The sequence below is a fragment of the Watersipora subatra genome, chromosome 8 (genome assembly GCF_963576615.1).
Source record: "Watersipora subatra chromosome 8, tzWatSuba1.1, whole genome shotgun sequence".
Taxonomy (NCBI): Eukaryota; Metazoa; Bryozoa; class Gymnolaemata; order Cheilostomatida; family Watersiporidae; genus Watersipora; species Watersipora subatra.
This window is the reverse complement of record NC_088715.1, coordinates 52,552,032-52,574,560: the sequence shown is the minus strand read 5'-3', so window position 1 is coordinate 52,574,560 and position 22,529 is coordinate 52,552,032. Positions and strand designations below refer to the sequence as shown.

General features: G+C 33.5%; 1 protein-coding gene across 1 annotated transcript; it reads right to left on the bottom strand.

Moving 5' to 3' along the window:
- Positions 1–485: 485 nt before the first annotated feature.
- LOC137402712 (collagen alpha-1(I) chain-like) lies at positions 486–22,314 on the bottom strand. Its single transcript, XM_068089217.1, has 7 exons — positions 22,165–22,314; positions 21,979–22,062; positions 21,477–21,533; positions 20,746–21,360; positions 1,113–1,449; positions 835–1,004; positions 486–533 (listed from the first exon to the last, which is right to left on the bottom strand). Exons 1-7 carry the CDS (start codon positions 22,312–22,314, stop codon positions 486–488), a joined length of 1,461 nt encoding a protein of 486 aa, XP_067945318.1.
- Positions 22,315–22,529: the final 215 nt, after the last annotated feature.

Genomic DNA, 22,529 nt, shown 5'->3' with positions numbered 1-22,529 from the left:
TTGACAGAAAAAATTGTTGAGGAATTATCCTTAATAAGAATGTGCTTCTTGATGAGGTACAAGTCAATAGCTTGTGTTGAATGCTAACCCAAAAATACTTCCTTCGTGTATTTTTATATAAGCCAAGAGTATACAATTACCAGTAGCATTTAGCTTATGATACTGATATTTGATTTATTTGTATGTAAAATACTACTTATTTTAAGTTGTACTGCAAATAAAAACCAGAGTGACAAAACATTAAATCTTTTTTTGACATTTGCATTGTTAGCTTTGCTAACAACCTTAAGTAATGTTATTTGGCTTCTCAAGTAGTTTTTTACAGTATACACAAGTAAACAGAATACAAGATGTTGGAAAGCAATATAATGAACTTTATTAATTTTTAATTATATTAATAAAGGTAAGTTCTCAATCAGTCTAGTTTCTTAAATTTCAAGAAACATTCAAATTAACTCCATATATTAGTCATGATGTCACCTCTCTTAACCCTTTTTACCACCATCTCCGGCAGCTTTATCTCCTCTGTCTCCCTGTAAATCAAGAGTATACTGGTAGTTAGATATTTAAAATCACTGAGTCTCTTTAAGTTATTAATGACAGAATGTTGGCACATCTACAATAGCAATGACAATGACAGTTTCAGTGACTGGCAGTGACAATGACAACACAAACAGACAAAATTACAATAGAGTCACTGAGACTGGAGATAATGACTGACAATAATAGTTGCAGTGCTAGTGACAGTGACAGAGGCAATGGTGATTGTAATGAAAATGACATAAAATACCAACTATTCAGAGAGCTTGGAAAGAATTGCTGTGATAGACATACTTTGGGTCCTTTAGGTCCAGGGCTACCAGTTGGACTTTTAGGTCCAGGTGGGCCTCGTGGTCCAGGTGAACCGTTAGGTCCCGAAGCCCCTGCGGAACCGCGTTTACCAGGGCTTCCAGGAGAGCCTGTTTTTCCTTTAGGTCCAGGACCTCCATCTTTCCCATCACTACCTGGGGCACCACGAGAACCTTTAGATCCGGGTGCTCCTCTATTTCCTTGATCACCCTTTTTACCATTGCTTCCAGCAGGTCCTTTCTCACCGGTAGCTCATTTGTTGCCTGCGGGTCCCTTCGTTCCTGTTGGTCCTTTTGATCCAGCTTTTCCAGGACTACCTGCAGCACCCTTTTTACCATCTTCACCGTTTTTGCCATTTTTTCTAGCAGCTCCGTTTCGTCCTGTAGGTCCTGGAGATCCTTGAGGACCACGGCTCCCAGTAGGGCCTTTACCACCTGGACTCCCGCTTGCACCGTTCGATCCCTTAGGACCAGGTTTGCCTGTTTTGCCTCTATCTCCATTAGGTCCTTTCGGCCCTGGTGTACTTTTACCGGGTGAACTACTGCCAGTAGGTCCTTTAGCACCCTTTTGACCAGGTTTTCCTTGACTTCCTGGTAGACCCTGAACAGGAGAAATTGACAAGGTTTTACAACTGTAGTCTTTGAACCTAAATAAAGTTTTGTCAAAATATGTTTGGTTACAACTACCTACCTTAGGTCCAGCAGGACCGGGCTTGCACCCACAATCTTTAGTTCCAGTTTTAGCAGCTCTTTTTGCTCTCTACAAAATTTTGGTTTGAACAAAGCTGGGAATAACCTTACATTATATGTATTATTGTTGTTTCTTTTGTAACCTGGTCAAACTAACAAATGAAACCTGCCATCTAAAATGTTTTATAAATTTCACAAAATTTCATATTACTTTTAGTTCATGTTCTAAGAGTGAATTAAAATTACTTTGAAAAAAACATTGGTAAAAGTTGTAACAAAATTTTCCTGCCTTAAATTACAAACTGAATTGAGATAGATGTCACAAAGTCTGTATTGTCCAGATAAAGGTATTAGTGACCCCAATTAAAAAGTACTTTACATTCATCAGTTTTGAATGATAGACACGATGACTGGCCTTAAAAACACCGAAATTCTCATGAATTCAGCATCTAATAAACATTGTAAAAAATTCTTTGACTCACCAGAACAATGGCAGCATTCTCTCCCTTTGCCAGATCTAGCTCAATTTTAATAACTCGTTGGCTGTCCTAAAATTAAAGAATTTCATAGCTGTATTTCTAACAACAGGTTTTTTCGAAATGTTAGCTAAAAATTTAACAGTTAGAGTGAGTAAATTAGGTAAATATCTACATCAAATGCTACTAGGTTAGGAGTTATAAACATTATAAAAAAGTGAGCTTTTCATAAATTTGTGTCAGACCACTTGATTAATCAGCTTATCACCATAATTGTTTGAAAATTCACACAATCAAAAGCGAGTTACAAAAGATGCTTATAGAAATAAACAATGTATCGCTTCACTTTTATTCAGAGAAATTCTATTCATGATTTCAATGAACACTGATGAACGAAATAATGACACCCTTAGAAAATTTCATAAATTTTGGTGTGGGAAAACAAGGCTAAATGGCATCGGTGCTGAGCAAGAAACAGTGAATGTTATGACAAAAATGTAAACAAACTTAATAAATTGATGCGCTATATTTTTTGTACTTTGACTTTTGAGATCCGCCAATTAGTATAATTATATACTTATACCAAATCAAAGGGCATATTTATTTATATATTTTAATTTTACATGATATAAAAGGCAAAACAAATCTGGTCGTCAAAGAGAATTCTTTACTATTACTGAGTGTGCCTCTGCAATGCGAATGGTATTGTACATAATTGATTTTACTTGGGCTGTTGAATTTTAACAGGTATTTATTTAACAACTTATATTTAATTTTAATTTAATATATTTTTATGAATATTTTATTTAATATTTATTTATTAAATATTTATAAATATTTATTAAATTTTATTTAATATATTTATATTAAATCTATATTATTTTATATAATTCTAACTTTATTTTTAATTTAAAGTCAACAGGTAATTAATTTAAATTCTTGCCTCATACTCTAAAAAAATTTAATATAAAATACAAGTTTATTGTATTTAACTTCAAACTCTTCCCTTGACTAACATGAACCTAGCCATACAGGAAAGTTTGAAGAGTTATGGTGTATATTTCAACCGGTACTATAACAGGGTTTTAATAAACTTTAATCTCTCAACATGCTGAATCTACGACTTACCTCATCAAACCATTTGAACATGTAGGAAACCATGAAAAGGTTAAATAGAATGAGAGCCAACAGTGTGACAGCTAAGATGGCTGTACCAAAACCAAAGTGCCTCAGCTTTGCCTTGTTTTCTTGAGCCATGCTTTGAACCTCCATCTAAAATAATTTATAAATCAAATTTATGGTAGTCTCATTCTTAAAGCTTTATAGTGGTATCTGATATTTTAGATTTTTAAGTTTTGAGCAACAATGGTACAACCTTAAAAATTGTTCTAAAATGGGTAGCAAATATGAACAAAGTAAATTTTTATAAACGTACCTTAATATCTACAGTGATAGGGAACTTGAGCTTTGGACCAAAAACTACTGTGCTTTTCTGATGGATAGACCTTATACTTATACTTGCTTCTAATGTTTTGATTGGACAGTAAGACTCTGACATATATCCTGTTTGCAGAATGTATTAGCGGCTAATCCCACCAATTGAAAGCGGAGGTGCTTAGCCTATGATTGATGTACTTGTAAATAAGGTGATTATACTGAGGCACAGGCTATTTCAACCAGAATGTGTATTTGATTAGAAAATTGCTTACAGCCCTGTGTAGCAATTTATTTCTGTAAATTCAAACTTTAAAGGCCATAAGTTTAAAATCTTTATCCAATGTAATACCTTTTACTATAATTTCCCTTTTAATTTGGAGTTGTTTTCGTTCCAAACGTTGTGGTAGTTCTGCAGTTTGCTAAAGCCATTTATCAGAAGTTTTTATATTAAAATAGTTGTAAGTTCAAATTATATGAACCTATAAAATTCTAAATATTTAATTCCGTGTTAATTAGATGCAATAAAAATATCTAAAATTGTCAAGGAAAGTATATAAAAAGTATTTTTTCAAGCTCATGGTTTTGTGAATAAATCTCAATGAATTCTTTTTACCTGGTCAGTCCTCCTTTGAACATGATTTTACAGTTTACCAGAAAAATGTGAAAATTTTCTTTATCGTTTCAGCAATAAAAATCTAGATGCAATAGTAATTAGCTAACTTAACTTAATTAATTAAAAATTCTGATATCAAAATCGGAAAAAAATATAAAGAATGTTTAGTAGGTCAAAGTTTTGTTTTTATAGAGCTCTTAAAAATAAAAAAATCACTCTGGTCGATATTTTGTCACCTAAATTTAGCAGTCAATTTAGATCAAAGCCAAAAATTTAAACAACACTCATTGCACTGACATGAGAAAGTTTTTGTGATCATATTACAAAGATGAAGTACAGTATAATGATAAATTTTATATCTGTGATTACACGTAGCTTTACTTTCAGTACAAATGGCAGCAGAAAGTTAAGGCAGCAGAAAGTTAAGGCAGCAGAAAGTTAGGGCAGCAGAAAGTTAAGGCAGCAGAAAGTTAAGGCAGCACACTATATTTATTAAACTTAGTAATGATTTAAGATGAGTCAAGCTGAAGTTAAAACTTAATAAAACACAAAATCGAAGTTATACCAGAAACTATAATATTTAACATATATTTTAAAGTCTGCTATAACATTAAATAGTTTGTGTAAACCTAACTACAAAGCAAACAAAATCATCTAATTTTTTACCTAAACATTTGAATCATAAGAAAAATTTGAAAACAATTTAGTTTAGTTGAAAAAATTTTCTTGAAATATTTTAGTTATTTTTATGAAAAATTAATTAAAATAAAAAAACAATACAACATTAAATTTTAACTTAGGAATTTACAAAAAAATTGATTACTCAATTAAAATTAAAAACAGCCCAAGAAAAAGTACATGTAACCGATGGCTGTATAATTATTGGCTTGATAAACTGGAGCAAAAGATACCACAAAAGAGAGATATTTCTTCAAGCTCTATTTTACATGGCAGTAATTTGAACTGACAGCTTGACATCTCCTAATGAGGAATTAATAATAGCCTTACTTTTTCACATTATAATCTGCTGATAAAATAATTATATATTCTATTTATCGCTAGATTGTCCTTCACAGAGTTATCCCTACAATTTTATAGCCCTCTTCTTTTGACCTGATGATCAATCGATTGCTTGTTGGCTGGTACGGGATAAATAAGCAAAACTTGAAAACATTAAAAAAAATTTCAGGACATCCTCAATAGTATCCTAAACTACGACACGCATGGGTACAACTAATAAACATGCTGTTTATGTTAGCTAATGCACTGTAATCGTTTGTCTGTAAATTCACCAAAAACTTTAGGAAACAACTTTAAATAGTTTTACAAGTCAATAACCAATAATATTTAGCCAAAACTAAATTCAACCTGCATGAAATGGTTTAACAAATGGTTTAACAAAGCAATATATACTGTGTTACCGAAGTAACAAGTAGATATAATAAGTTCAACCTTTTAGACTTCTATCAAGTTTTACTTTCTTTATCTTGTTTCTAAAATATGACATTTAAAAATTGATTACATACTCTAAAACATAAAGTTTAGTTTGTTTCAAGGCTGCAGATCCTTGAATTAACTTTAACTGCTCAAATAATAATGGAAGCAAAAAACTGATAAAGAAATTGCTGATGACTAACTACTGTTGATCATAAGTACTGTAATATACGTTATGAAACATACTGGTGGTCTCACGAATATAATTTTCCATTGTGATAGTATTTGGTAAAAGACAGCTTATCATTTATCTTTGTAGTTATTTGCTATCAAATAGTGTAGATTTAAATTACAGCAGTTACACCCTAGTAATAATGCCAATAACCAAAATAACAATGATTAGCTAAACTTATCCAAGTTCTTGATGAGTGGCTCAGTTTTCAACTGCTCATAAAAAGACAGCTTTTACCATTTCCTTGTCAAAATTGGAAAGCTGATACAAGTAAAAATTATTTATGATTTCAGTTAAGAAACCACAGACAAATCATAAAAGGAACCGACAGATTGTAAAAGTCCTAAACAAGGATAAGATGTTATTTTCATTGGGCTATAATCTGTAGGTTAAAAATTTGACAGCTGGCAGGCGTCATACGTTCAGATTTATGTTATATTTATATTATATTCTACTATGATTTTAACCCTAGTAGCAATTTGTCATTAAACAACGAAAAACTGGTTCATTGATCATCCAACAGTCATTGTCTTTGTAGTCAGATACAATGAAGCATGTCTCAGCATAATCATTCTCCAATAAGATATCAAGACAAGCGATTAACACTTCATTAGCCTCTCTTTTGGTAACCTCCGGTTTACTGTCTTACCGCTGTCAGTTTAGTATGCGGAGTTCAAAAAGTAAAGCCAAAGCTTTTTTCTCAAGTATGACAGTTTTTGTTTAAAAGTTAGTCAGAATAAAGTACCAAAGTATAACTTTGATCATTAAACCGTTTTTGTAAAGCTCAAAGTTAATAGCTCAAGACAAGCTGTTTTTAAAAGAAACATACTTGTCTAGTAACAGAGTTTCATAAACGTGTACAGGTAAAACACTATGATTAATTTAAATGAACTCTTATTGCTATTAATTGCTACTGATTGCTTGATTCAAAAACTAAATTCTTACTGAATAGATGTGATAAAATGCAGCTTTAGGGGTTTAAATGTTACTCTTTGCAATTACTTGTTTGTTTTGTTTTATTTTAGTTAGCAAACCTTTGCCAAAAGCAATTTAGCCACAACTGCAAGAAAATAACATGACATTTTTTTCGTTAATGAGCAATCAAAAGGAGTTATGCAAAAAGTGGTGAAGATCCAAACGCAGACACTATTTAAGTAAAATAATTAAAAAATGTTAAGTAAAGTGGCATATAACATAAAAGCAGCATTTAGAAACAGTTTTTAGATTGACTAGAACTAACTTTTCCACAACAATGTTAATTTATCTTATTTATTTGTAAAAACGGCCACAAAATCAATCAATATAAAAATTAAAGATAACTACCCAATGTAATTCAAATACTTTGGTTGACAAATTACTATAAAAACAACTACTATTAACACTGGTTCATAAATAAACAAACTAATTTTTACTGTAACCTATAATTATGTTATCCTAATAATCTGTACTGTAACAAAACAAGATTTCTACTTTTTTAAATATTGGAGTAATGTTTTGTTACTACTTGGCAACACAAGTAAACACAAATACAAGTTAAGGAATGAAATTGTTAGTGAATGGTTTATAGATATATAAACCTAGATTGACCAATAATAGCTATTCCCATCGGTTGCCTTTTCAGACTTAAATAGCTTGACGTTACGTCATTGAATTGTACCTCATGCTTGACTGCACGGATGTTAACATTGGAGCTAATGAAGAGAAGGTGACAAAATCTCATTTATTTTCTCATAAAAACCTTCTTGGATACATAATCAAGTAAACTAAAGCGATTCAGTGATAATATCTGATAACCACCATAGATTAAAATTATAAAAGCTATGAAATGTTGCACACAAATCATGAGCCATCCGGGCTTTATTTGCCCCGCTTTCCTATCCCCCTCCTTTCTTCTCCCCTTCTCCCTTCTCCCAAGAAGAACTGGGAAGGGAGAAAGAGAAAAGAGAGAAGAGGGAAAGGAGAGGGGGACCAAATAGCCCACCCACACAAAGAACCAGACCCTGGGTAGGTAAAAAGACTAATATCATGCTGAACTAAACATGACTAAATATGATGAGTATGCAAATATGTCTCAAGTCAAAAATGAGACAGAATGATTATTTTACAGCTGGCTATGTATCTCAGCCACTCAAGCTGAAGTGTAATGGTTGTATCATTAGCATTGTAGATGTTAATAACTACGCTTTTAAGAGCTTGTAATCACATTTCCACATATTTTTCACCTACAACTCAACAGAGTAAGTAAATAAATAAGTAAAATAGTAAATAACTGTTCTGTGAATTTTGTGGCAAGTCAAACCTTAAGAATCGTGGTGCCTTGACTTTGTCTTTGCCTGTAGTGATTGAGGTTTGCAACCACAGTGAGAAAGCGAAGAAAGTGTTGCTTAGTAGTACTACATTAGTGAAAAACTTGCCCAAGCTAGCGCTAATTGCCACCTTGGAGAGGCTGCCGAGGTTTAACATCATGCTATTGTTCAAGTGTAATCATCATGCTAGTAGCCTAGCGTGTGAGGTAGCATTGGTATATATTTCGATTAGGGCACATTATTAAGCTAAGAAAGCCCCAGATTTCACTTCCCTGATCAGATCAAAACTTCACAGGCTCATCATGTTTAGTCATGTTTAGTTCAGCATGATATTAGTCTTTTACCTAGCCAGAGTCTGGCTCTTCAGGTGGGTGGGCTATTTGCCCTCCTTTCCTTTCCCCCTTCTCTCTTTTTCTCATCCCCCTTCTCTATTCCCACTTTTTCTTAAGAGAAGGGAGCAGGGGAAAAGAGAAAAGGGGGATATGAGAGCGGGGCAAATAAAGCCCTGATGGCTCATGATTTGTGTGCAACAATTCATAATTTTCGTAGTTTTAACATATGGTGGTCATCAGATATTATCATAGAATTGCTTTAGTTTACTGGATTATGTATCCAAGAAGGTTTTTATGTAAAAATAAATGTGATTTTGTCACCTTTTCCTCATTAGCCCCATTGTTAACAACAGTGCAGTCAAGCATTAGGTACAATTTAATGACGTATCGTCATGCTATTTAAGTCTGACAGGCTTTTACCCTATTGGCCAATCTAGGTTTATATATCTATGGAATAGTCAGACAAGCTGAAGTAAACCTGCTGCCATATCATCAGAAACATGACGTATTTCTACTTATTGTTTTTATTACTGTTCTCTTAATTTATAAACTTCTGTTTGCTCATATTTATAAATTGACCTGTGGTTAATTAAGCACTCAGTTGTTCAACAGTAACATTTCTTATTCGGAGACTTACAGAAAATTTAATAAATTTTTCAAATGTTTTCAAACTTTTTCCAGGATTTGGTGTGTTATAATATAACATCTTAACTATTTACAATAGTCCATAATATATTGACGGTTTTATGATGCCTCATCTGGATGCAAATGCATGCAACAAAAGAACAACATGTCATAAACGTCACATGACTAGTCAGACATGCTGAAATATATTTTGTGTTACATCATCAGAAACATAACATATTTTACTTATTGTTTTTATTACTGTTTTCCTAATTCTATAAACTTCTGTTTTCTATGGTTAGTTAAGCGATCAACTGTTAAATGATAAGATTTCGTATTATGAGAATTTTACAGAACATTTCATGAAATTTTTAAAGGTTTTTAGGTGTTTTCCAAAATCGGTACGTTGTAATATAACATATTCACTATATACAACTTGTAAAATTTTCAAGCTGGTCGTGTGGTCCTTAATATATACATGTAGACAGTTTGTGGTATCTCATCTGAACGCAAATGCATGCGAAATAAGGACAACATCATAACCATAAAACACTAATGAATTCAAAAGCACAACATGAAGCGCCATCTTATTTTCACTGACTTGCAAAATTAGAGTAGACTGTTTTAGTGCTTTGTCTACTTCTTCATTATCTATAAAACTTAGATACAAGGGAGACTACTCCCAATCAAATAAATAGTTCATGTCTGACTCTTATTTGCAAAAAAAAAAACATATGTATCCAAATATAAGATATGAAATTTTATTATTACATAGAAATTATTTTGTTTTAATGTAAAATATTAAAAGTAAACATAAACTATTCAAATAAAAATAACTATTTTTGCCTATTCTTTAGTGAAGTCACATAACTTGGTCATATATGTGTAATGGCGATTAGTCTGGCAAAAGTTCATGTTCATGTTATGAACAAGTGATAGAAAAAGGAAGCTGATGAAACCAAAAGTAAACATGGTATTCTTAAAAAGACATAACAAAATGTTTAATTAATAACTTTAGCCTTTTCTAAGATGCTGTTGAAGTTAATATAAAATGAGGGAAAATATTTCCAGAGCTATGTTTATTTAGTGAATTACTTATTTTTACAGCTGTATCTATGTCCGAATTGTAGTGGACATAGACAAAGCTGTACAAATACAACAAGTTGTTCAGCAAGTTGTTGTACACATAGCTATATGTTTAAAGGTTGACTTGCAACAAAAAATACATTACAGTTATTTGGTATCAAAAGGTTCACCATGTCTTACTCTGTTGTGTTGTAGGTGCATAATACGTGGAAATGTGATTACAAGGTCTTAAAAGCTAAAAAACAAACAGTTAATCGCAGCCATCATGAAAACGCTGTAGTTTGGAGTCTCTTTATTTTGATGACATTCTCAAACCTTTTAGTTATTGTTTTGACACGTGATATCATCACCTAAAATGATATGCCAATATAAAGCTAAATATAAAATGTCTTGTAGCACTAGTTTATGACAAACACTGGGTTTTACCAGAAAACCCTCATCAAATATAAATGCTCGCTACTTTACAGTTTCATTTCAGCCAGGTCTAATCATCTAGTTGTAATCTGATCATGAGACCCATAATTTCTGCCAAATGGTGCGGATAATTTCTGCGACATTTTTCGACTATCACAGTTGACCAACAGGCTCTTTGTATTTATCAGAGAATGAAATGCACTCCTTTGAGCTAAGGTTAAAAAAGCAAACAATTTTTTACAGTAGGTTTGGAGATATTAGTGCTCAGTGACAGCATTAAAATGATGATGAAACAGACGCGTAAGGACAATAGATATGGTTTTATTGAATGCGTGGAGTATATTTTTGAAAATATTTCCACGAATAAGGTTGCATGAAAGTGTAAACAAAAGTCATGGTGTTCAGCTACGTCCCATTTGAGTCGTTTTGGAAAATGTTTCCAATCTACGGCGCCTTCGTGATGGTTGCAATTAACTGTTTGTTTTTTAGCTTTTAAGAGCTTGTAATCACATTTCCATCTATTTTGCATCTACAACACAGCAGAGTAAGACATGGTGAATCTTTTAATACCAACTAACTGTAATGTGAGTTTTGTTGCAAGCCAACCTTTAAGAAATAAATTACTTTGAAATAAATCAGGTCATCTAAAAGTCACAGTCCAAATCGCTACTATAGCCTACATCATCATCCCTACTTAGTTATAAAAATGTCTTGATTAGCAAGCACTCGGAAAACTGTATGAAATATAAAAAAGAGATTTATTTCATAACAACTTTATTAACAGTGTCAGTGTTTCTTCACATTACAAATCACCAGCAGAAATACAGACAGTGCAACTACTACCACTGGACTGATTGATACTGCTCATACATACCATCATCAATATTACTATGTTTAAAAAGAGGTACAGCCAGTCTACATGTATGTTATCAAAATCGATAGGAGAATTTCACATTGATTATTTCTGCATATTTCTGTAAATTCTATTTTGCCATTGAAATATTCAACTATTTTTAAAATACTTAAAAATTTAAAAATAAAGAAACTCTTTTGTACAATCACATGTTACAGTAGAATTTCAATTAAATTTTAATAGAAGCTCTCGAAATCTGTCAATTCTCGTAATAAAAAATCTGACTCCTAAACGAATGCAAAGCTTTTTGTTTATTACCAAAAAAGTAACAGTCGCTGATCAAAAAGTGTATAAATAAAAATAAAAACTGATTTACAATGTCAGTGTCAGCATTTACAGATGAGATGTCATTTTAACTTTAAAAAGTAGCTTTTCATCTAGAAAATATTAATTTTTTTTAATTTTGTTGTATAATGTATAGTTATACATAAACATATCATTGTATTTCACTGATAGTAGTCTGTTTTTTCAATAGAATTATATGCCTTGTAGTAATGACAAAACTTCAGCATGATCTCAACAGAATATTTGTTGACGAATGGACTCTTTCAAAACCACTTACTTTGGTCATGTAGATAAGACTAAACACTTTGTAAGAGCTGCATGCATGTATATATCTGATTAGAAAGTAGCAAATCTATATCGAAGAGTGCTCAGTCAAACTATCAAATATTTATGGATCGTGACGCCGTATGCTTTTGTATTCTCGAGCCAAGTTTTCACCCAATTGGCTGTTTTCATCTAGGCTCATTTTCACAGCTATAAATGACTTATTTCTGAAAGATTACGAGGTTTAGTGTTGTTTACTGGACAAACTTCAATAAAAAGTTTGCGCAGCTGGTATATGCAAACATAAGGTAAGTGGAGAAGAAGACATCCTCAAACATTTTAGATTCACAATATCAAAGTGGGATGTCTAGGCCAGTGCCACATGCCAATACTACATATTTGCATGTTGAAGAGAATATAAACTTAAAATTGAATTAATCATGCTATAAAATGTTTCCGGGTTGTTATGTGTCTGACTGCAGCCGCGTGTCATTGTATCCTTGGTAACAGCTTCTCATTAACATGAGTTTAGAAGGTATATAAGGCCCAGCAAATATCTTCTCCAGCAGAGCAACGGCCGGTTTACAGCTTTCAAGACTACCAAGTAGCCCTACACCCACCGTAAGTACCTCTTTTAGTCAGAAACATTATTAGTAATGACATATATAATTGAATGTTTTTTGTAAAAGTTATAGTATTTCTGAAAGCTTCAAGTTAGAAATTATGCTGCAAGTTGACCTCCATGTATGTCATTATAACTAAAGTAAACTATAAAAACTATTCTAGTGCACTGTGAAAAAGCTTCTCAAAGATTCAATATGGTAATAATTATTGAGCCTTGAGGTTTGTAAGTGGTATGATGGTAATGGTTTTGACTATAAAACTGGTATCCTGGGTTCAATTCTCTGTAATGTAAATTTTTTTCTATAAATCTCGGCATGGCTTCAGACAGACAGACAGACAGACAGACGAAAACCTTTTTAATATGTTTAATTTTACATATTCTACTTTGTTAGGTTCAATTTTATGTTTAACAAGAAAGTAGCAGTCAATCACCTGTATTGCTAGTTTTCCTTAAATTTTAAACAAACTCATGTGAAAGTCACAACATCGTTTAATTGTTTTTAATATACCGGTTTGTCAGTTTTTATTTATTATATAAATAATTTTATTCTTAAAAATTTCAAGTTTCAGTTCACAAACCTCTAAGCATCATGTAAAGGTGCTGCCAAAATAAAATGTGTCTTTAATTTTAGATGGAGAAAGGAGATATGTCAACAGCAATAGCCAACAAAGCTAAAATTAAAGCGTTTGGCTATGGAACTGCCCTCATAGCTCTCTTCATGTTAGGTCTAGTTGTCAGCAATATTATCATGTTCAACTACATGTATAACAAGTTTGATCAGGTGAGAATAACTCCAACTTCACAGTTTAATGGCTGAATATACTTATAGCAGTTAGACTGATCAGTCAATTTTGTGTCATAAAAGAAGCTTACTGTTCTGTAGGAGACACAAAAACTTGGTGAATTAGAGGTGAAAATGGCTCAACAAGTAATGAAGCATGTCGAACTTGCAGAGGATGCTGAAGTTGTAAGTTCCAACTTTTTCCACTTTTATATAGGTATACTAAAGGATTAGAATAAATAAATAACAGCAGGATTTTTCTGCGTAACTTCTCAATTGAAATTTACAAATTTCAATCTAAGTTACAACTCTCTCCACTTTTATATACTTCAGCTGCTCTTAAGAAAGTCACACTTCATTATAGACTCTTTAATTAATGAAACATCTGTAAATATTATAAGCTCTTTTCACTTTGATATACTTTGACTGCTCCTGAAAAAGTCTCACTTTGTTGTAGATTTTTTATTTAAAGGTTGAATTGCAACAAAATTAACATTACAGTAATTTAGTATCAAAAGATTCACCATGTCTTACTCTGCTGGTTTGGAGGTGCCAAATATATGGAAATGTGATTTCAAGCTCATTAAAGCTGAAAAACGAAAAGCCGTCGTGGATTGGAATCTTTTTATTTCTCTGACGTAGTCATGAAATTTATTTTTTGTTTTGTCACGTGATGTTCTCACGTGAATTGAAAGGCCAATAAAAAGCTCAATATTAAACTTATCGTAGCACTAGTTTATGACAAACACTTCAGGTTTTACCGAAGACCCGTATCAAATGTAGATGCTTGCTACTATACAGTTTTGTTTCGGTTTGGTCTAATCGGTCCAATCTGATCATATGACCCAATACTTTGCAAATAATTTCTGCAGCACTTTTCGATTATCACAAGTAACCAACAGGCTCGCCATGATTATTAGACATTGAAATGTACTCCTTCAAGCTAAGGCTAAAAAATTAAACAAATCTTTGTGGTAAGTTATTCGATATCACTGCTAAAAGTGACAGCCTTACAATGACAATAAAACAAACGTGTAAGAACAATAGACATGATTTTATTGAATGCATGAAGTATATTTGTGAAAATATTTCGACGAATAAGGTTGCATGAAATTGTAAACAGAAACCATCTACCACAGCTACATCACATTTGAGCCGTTTTGGAAAGACAATCTAAACTACGGCGGTCTCGTGATGGCGGCAAATAACTGTTCGCCTTTGAACTTTTAAGAGCTTGTAATCACATTTCCACATATTTTGCACCTACAACACAACAGAGTAAGACATGCTGAATCTTTTCATATCAAATAACTGTAATGAGAATTTTGTTGCAAGTCAACTTTTAATGAAACTTCTGTAAATATTATAAGCCACATAAAGAATTTAGAAAATGAAATGACAACATAATTTTTTGTGTAACTTGTCAATTGAAATTTACAAACTCTTCTCAAAAAGTTGAACTTTTTTATGTTTTAATTCAAATTTTAAATATAGTGAAAGTTTGGGAATGTAATGATTCAGAAAAATTCATCAAACTGCTGACGCAAAATTAACGAAAAGAAACATATGTAGCGTGTTTTCTTATAAATTTTGGCTATATTGTAAAAATTTTTATCTTTACTAACATAATATTTGTTTATAAAGGTAAAAATTTGATAAATTACTAAAATATATTTTTGCAGAGAGAAAAGAGAGCTGCTGCAGACTGCAAATGTCCTAAAGGACCACCTGGAGCAAAGGTAAGCGGTTGGCTGCAGCCTCTAGTACTTTTCAGAAAAAAATCTAAAAATTCACATCTTAGTGATTTGAATTGCTGTTTTTCTTCAGAATCCATATGTCCATCAATTAATTATTTAGGGTACCGCTGGTAAACCTGGAGCTAAAGGAGCTCAAGGAGCAAAAGGAAATCCTGGCACTGGTAAACCAGGTGTTGGTAAACCAGGTCCAAAAGGTAATAGAGGTGCTGATGGACCTGCGGGTCCAAAAGGTCCCCAAGGTCAGCAAGGATCGTCTGGTAAAACCGGTGCAAAGGGAAATGCAGGACCAAAAGGAAACGCAGGCAAACCTGGTCCTTCAGGGCAACCTGGAAAAGCGGGTAAAGATGGATCTAGTGGTAAAAGTGGTGCGAATGGTGCTCCTGGAAAAGCTGGCAATCCTGGTTCTAAAGGCGCTGCTGGAAGCAAAGGTCCGACCGGTCTCAAAGGCAATCGTGGTCCAGCCGGCAGCCCTGGTAAAGCGGGTGGTAAAGGAGAAACTGGGGCACGTGGTCCTGCTGGTCCAAAGGGCAATTCCGGACCTGCAGGAAAAAATGGTAGCGCTGGAAAGCCCGGACCAGCTGGTGGCAATGGAAAGAATGGTCCAACAGGACCTAAAGGAAATGCTGGTGCAAAGGGAAAGACTGGTCCAGCTGGACCCAGAGGCAACCCTGGACCTAAAGGCACCACTGGACCTAAAGGCCCTAAAGGCCAAAAGGTAAATATATTTACAGATGATAGTTTCCAGGATCTGATAGTTTTAGAGTCTATGAACTGTAAAATTATTTATAGGATTTGCCACTCTTTTAATGAGCAGTCTTGTAGAGTTTATGTGTTTAACTTAACAGAATATTTTAAACAAACACCATAAACCTTCTCAAAAACTATACCAGTGCAAATTTTAGATTTGGTTGTTCGAGTAGTTATATTAAGTTCATTCTGTTTCTGATCTGAGAAAAGTAAATAAAGGGAATTTAATAGAACTACTACATGTTGCAGGGTGACAAAGGACTAAAGTAATCTTTCCGCTGCAACAGCAGCAGTGACATGAGGAGACAACTGACAACTGGAGCACTTCATAGGCGGCAGTTGAACACTGATTCTAAACATTTGGTCTCCTTCTGGATTATGAAATGTTTGTTATTTATCCAAACAATTTTAACTTCTTTATTACAAATCAGTTTTATGTTTTTTTTGTAAATAAACTAATGAGTAGTAAAAATCAAAATGATTTTTCTTTTGCTAAATCATATTTTGTACCACTTTTAAAAATAACACACTTTCATTCATGCTTCTTGATCCCTCATTTGGCTAAGATTCAGCCATGTGGACCATAATAATTTTCACTCAATGAATCTCATACAGGTAGTAAAATTGACTTAAGTGTCTTTTAGGTGAGGGTAAAAGTTTATCAGCTCAAAGCCACTGTATTTACTGCAAGAAAAAATCCAATAGACCCTGGACTGTTGCATTCTTACTTGGATACAAAGTCCAGAGATCCTAGAACCTGTATTCACATACTGCTAAAAGAAAGTCCAAGAGCAAACTTCATGAGCAAATTATTCAACCAGTTTAAAAAAGTTTGAATGTCTTCATTTGCACTGAATCAAACATAAATTCAACTCCTCAACTTGGCCAGTTTGTTAATAGTAATATTCACATGTTGCTCAAATGGAAAAAAACTTGCTAATAGAATATAAGAGAATGTTTGCATAATGGTTGTGCTATGTGCTATTATTTGTAGCGTGAGTAGAGAAATCCTAAAAAACTCGGAATTTCACTTGAAAAATTTCCATGATACAACGCTGGAAACTATATTACATTATACCGGCACCAACAATAGAAAAGAACCCTGGTTAAGCAATTTCTAAAACACAGATACACAGATTAATGAGGACCGTGTCTAGCTCAGCTTTGAAAAAAAAAACTTTCAATTTTTTCTTCTATATTTTCTAGAACTAACTAGAAAATACAGAAGACAAAATTAAATATTTTTCTAGAACAGCTGAGCTGAATATGTTCTAGAAAATACTTTTCTAGAAGTAACTAGAAAATGTGGTATTCCATTTCATATTATTTCATAGCAAGGAAAGTGCACATACATACACTCGCTAGAAAGTCCAAAAGTAGTGCTGAATGTGATACAATTAAAATCTACTCAAGGTTCTTCTAATGGGAGGTAAGAATAGTTAAACATGAGGAGCGACTGAAGACCGCTAGATTTATCTAAAGTAACTTAATATTTGAGTGCCTAAAACTTTTTTGGCAAATCATCCACTATGTCAATACAACTTATATACATGTAAACAATATTTTGTTAATAAAAATGATTTTGAGACAGAACGTGTCAGGTTACACCAGAAGCTGTTGGTAATAAAGGCCATAGTTGTAATTGAATGCATGTTACAGTAAATACTTTCTATAAACTAAACTTTATCTACTTAGCACTCACAAAAGGGTTAGGGTAACACGGTGTGCCCTGTTTGTATCAGTTACAAGCAGAAGACATGGCGACGCACACCATTTCTTTTATTTTAATCAGACAGCCCACCACAGGTGAGTGTTTTAAAGGCTAGTTCTCAGAAAGAAACCGAAGTTTTAAAACCAAATATATTTATGAATCTAATAAAAACCGCCGAGTCTTTGCAGTTTTTGGATGAAATTGACTAAAAGAACGCCAAAAGGCAAATACCTTATGCAGACTAGCTTTATACAGACACATTATCTCATGTGTAAACATATGCACACAGTGAAAAAGTGGTTCTTGCTAATATGGATAACATTTACCCTGCTGACTAAAACTTAGGGCACATCTACAAACAAAGGTAAAGATTGACTTGCAACAATTTTTACATTACAGTGATTTGGTATCAAAAGATTCACCATGGCTTACTCCGCTGTGTTGCAGGTGCCAAATATGTGGAAATGTGATTACAAGCCCCTTAAAGCTCAAAAATGAACAGTTGATCGCAGCCATCATGAACTCGCCATAGATCGGAATCAGTTTATTTCTCTGATGTAGTCATTACATTTGGTTATTGTCTTGACACGTGATGTTCTCACATAAATTGAAAGGCCAATAAAAGTATCAATATGAAACTACTCGTAGCACTAGTTTATGACAAACACTTCGGATTTTAGCAAAAACCCCGTATCAAATGTAGATGCTCGCTACTTTACAGTTTTGTTTCATCAAGTCGTAATCTGATCATGTGACCCGTACTACACGAATAATTTCTGCAGCATTTGTTTATTATCACAGGTGACCAACAGGTTTGTCATGTTTATAACACAATGATATGTACTGCTTCGAGATAAGGTTAAAAAATTAAACAAGTTTTCACGGTAGTTTATAAGATATCGGTGCTAAAAGCGACAGCATTACAATGACGATAAAACAGACGTGTAAGAAAAATAGACATGGTTTTATTGAATGCACAAAGTATATTTGAGAAAATTTTTAGACGAAGGAGGTTGCGTGAATTTGTAAACAGAAGCCATCTTGTACAACTACGCCCCATTTTAGCCATTATTTCAAGAGATTCTAACCTACGGCGGTCTAGTGATGACGGCGATCAACTGTTAGTTTTTGAGCTTTTAAGAGCTTGTAATCACATTTCCACATATTTTGCATCTACAACACAACAGAGCAAGATATGATGAATCTTTTGATAACAAATAAATGTAATGTGAATTTTGTTTCAAGTCAACCTTTAATAAAAAGTTGCTCACCGTATCTTTTTATTTCACTAACAGAAGTGTCGAGTTTTTGTGCAGTTTTTGGTCATGTTTATTCTATCAGCATTGTGTCTCTATTAACTTTCCTTTTATCGATTCGATTTATAGTTAAAATACACCGAAGCTTTAATAGTTATCAGTATAATAAATACAAAATTTATTCATATAGAGGTTTACTACAATCTCCTCCACCAGCCAGTTACACTTTCGTTTTTACAAGCTTGATTTCTAAGCCATTTATTCAAAGCACATTTATCACCAAGTCAACAATAATTATAACTATAAAAAATGTAATGCAGATTAAGTCAACTGAAAAGAAAATTTGAATTGCGCGAAATTTTAAATTAACTCATTACATAATGGGCACACAACGCTGAATTTCAATTGTTCAATGAGCTTTACAATTTGCAAGAGTAACTGCCTCTTGTCGTGATAGCTAAATTATCCTAGCGGTTTTCCTAAAAGGTTTATTTTGTTAAATGCCTGAAATTTAGCTTGAAACTACGGCAAAAACTTTATATGGCTTTATTACTGTTTTATAGGTTGGATGCAGTTTTAAAAATTACACTGAGACTACAGGTAGTCACAGAGCGGTTCTATGTTATTGACAAATAATGAGCCTGTAAGGTTTTGATGAACCGACAATGTTTATAATCAAATTATGGCACTAAGATTCCTTTAAGGTAGTTTAAAAAATTAGCTGTCAAATTTACTCTATCAAGCTTTTGTTTTGAATGACTTTGTGCACGATAAAGTATGTGAATTTTCATTGTTGGCAGAGAGAAGACAACTCTTTTGTCATGCTAACCCACCAACTCATCAATTAAGCATTTAATATTGCAGACGCCAGTGAAATTGCAACTAGAAAAAACAAGTCAGCAGTAGTTTGGTTTTAGCTTTTTTTCATTTAAAACCTTCAATTAAATAATTTTCACAGTAAAGTATTGCTGTCACCAAACAGTAGGACAGTTTGAGAAGTTTTCTCTTTGAAATAAGAGGCGTCGCAAACCATTGCTCGAGTATATCTTCCTAAGCAAACTTGACAGTAGTTTTTCCCAACCACATGAGCTCTATTGTTCTTCTCTTGACAATTATACTCAAGGAAGGAGAGGGGGTCAGCTTGTGGATTAAAAGCAGCAGAGTTTAAATTTATCATTCCAGTTAGAAATATGCTACATGCTGGGTTGAAAGCATGGTTTGCTCATATATTCAACAGTGTATGGCTGCCTGACAGTTCTCTCTATAAAATCCTATGAGATTAATATATTGTTATGATGTGATACAGGATAGAAGTGGGAACCTATAGAATTTGTTTACAGTCAACTCGAGATGCAATACATTTTGTAGTGTTATATTATTGACTTGGTGATAATTGGGCTTTCAGCAAAACAACAGACTAAAGTTTAATTTTTATTGCTCAATAGTTTATTGATAATAAAGAAGTTAAAATTGTTTGGATAAATAACTAATATTTCATAATCCAGAAGGAGACCAAATGGCTAGAATCAGTGTTCAACTGCCACCTATGAAGTGCTGCAGTTGTCATTTGTCTTTTCGTGTCTCTGCTGCTGTTGCGGTAGAAAGATTACTTTGGTCCTTTGTCACCCTGCAACAGGTAGTAGTTCTATTAAATTCCCTTTATTTACTTTTCTCAGATCAGAAACAGAATGAACTTAATATACATGTAACTACTCGAACAACCAAATCTAAAATTTGCACTGGTTTAGTTTTTGAGAAGGTTTATGGTGTTTGTTTAAAATATTCTGTTAAGGTAAACACATAAACTCTACAAGACTGCTCATTAAAAGAGTGGCAAGTCTTATAAATAAATTTACAGTTCATAGACTCTAAAACTATCAGATCCTGGAAACTATCATCTGTAAATATATTTACCTTTTGGCCTTTAGGGCCTTTAGGTCCAGTGGTGCCTTTAGGTCCAGGGTTGCCTCTGGGTCCAGCTGGGCCGGTCTTCCCCTTTGCACCAGCATTTCCTTTAGGTCCTGTTGGACCATTCTTTCCATTGCCACCAGCTGGTCCGGGCTTTCCAGCGCTGCCATTTTTTCCTGCAGGTCCGGAATTGCCCTTTGGACCAGCAGGACCACGTGCCCCAGTTACTCCTTTACCACCCACTTTACCAGGGCTGCCGGATGGACCGCGATTGCCTTTGGGACCAGTCGGACCTTTGCTTCCAGCAGCGCCTTTAGAACCAGGATTGCCAGCTTTTCCAGGAGCACCATTCGCACCACTTTTACCACTAGATCCATCTTTACCCGCTTTTCCAGGCTGCCCTGATGGACCAGGTTTGCCTGCGTTTCCTTTTGGTCCTGCATTTCCCTTTGCACCGTTTTTACCAGATGATCCTTGCTGACCTTGGGGACCTTTTGGACCCGCAGGTCCATCAGCACCTCTATTACCTTTTGGACCTGGTTTACCAACACCTGGTTTGCCAGTGCCAGGACTTCCTTTTGCTCCTTGAGCTCCTTTAGCTCCAGGTTTACCAGCGGTACCCTAAATAATTAATTGATAGACATGGATTCTGGAGAAAAACAGCAATTCAAATCACTAAGATGTGAATTTTTAGATTTTTTACTGAAAAGTGCTAGAGGCTGCAGTCAACTGCTTACCTTTGCTCCAGGTGGTCCTTTAGGGCATTTGCAGTCTGAAGCAGCCCTCTTTTCTCTCTGCAAAAACATATTTCAGTAATTTATCAATTTTTTAATTATATAAACAAATATTTATGTTTGTAAAGATAAAAATATTCACGAATTCAAAAAAATTTATTAAAAAAGTTCTAAATTTGTGTCTTTTGCGTCAGTAGTTTGATGAACTTTTTTCAATCATCAAATTCCCAAATTTCCGTTGTCTTTTAAAGTTTGACTGAAAACATAAAAATTTCTAATTTTTAAAAGAAATTTGTAAATTTCAATTGACAAGTTACGCAGAAAAATCTTGCTGTTATTTACTTATTCTAATCCTTTAGGCAATTTTTAATATTTACGTCAATAAACAATTGTAAAATAAATTGAGGCTTTCTTAGGCTTAGTTGAGGAAAAAAAGTTCTACGATAAAGTGTGACTTTTTTAGGAGCAGTTAAAGTATATAAAAGTGGAGAGAGTAGTAACTTACAACTTCAGCATCTTCTGCAAGTTCGACATGCTTAATTCCTTGTTGAGCCATTTTCACCTCTAATTCACCAAGTTTTTGTGCCTCCTACAGAACAGTAAGCTTCTTTTGTAACACAAAATTGACCAATCAGCCCAATTGCTATCAGTATATTCAGCCAGTGAATTCTGAAGTTGGAGTTATTCTCACCTGATCAAACTTGTTATACATGTAGTTGAACATGATGATATTGCTGACCACTAGCCCTAACATGAAGAGAGCTATGAGTGCAGTTCCATAGCCAAACACTTTAATTTTAGCTTTGTTGGCTATTGCTGTTGACATATCTTCCTTCTCCATCTAAAATTGAAGACACATTTTATTTTGGCAGCACCTTTACATGAGGCTTTGAGGTTTGTGAACTAAAACGTGAAACTTCTAAGAATAAAATTATTTAGTTTAAAGATAAAAACTGACAAACTGGTATACTAAAAGCAATTCAACAATGTTGTGACTTTCACATGAGTTTGTTTAAATTTTAAGTAAAACTAGCAATACAGGTGATTGACTGCTAC

Excerpts from the sequence above, each read along its gene's own strand:
- LOC137402712 (XM_068089217.1), bottom strand. The coding sequence starts at position 22,314 with ATGGAGAAGGAAGATATGTCAACAGCAATAGCCAACAAAGCTAAAATT. Across the intron at positions 22,063-22,164 it reads TGTATAACAAGTTTGATCAG|GAGGCACAAAAACTTGGTGA; the intron begins GTGAGAATAACT and ends ACTGTTCTGTAG. Across the intron at positions 534-834 it reads CTGGACCTAAAGGACCCAAA|GGAGACAGAGGAGATAAAGC; the intron begins GTATGTCTATCA and ends CTTGATTTACAG.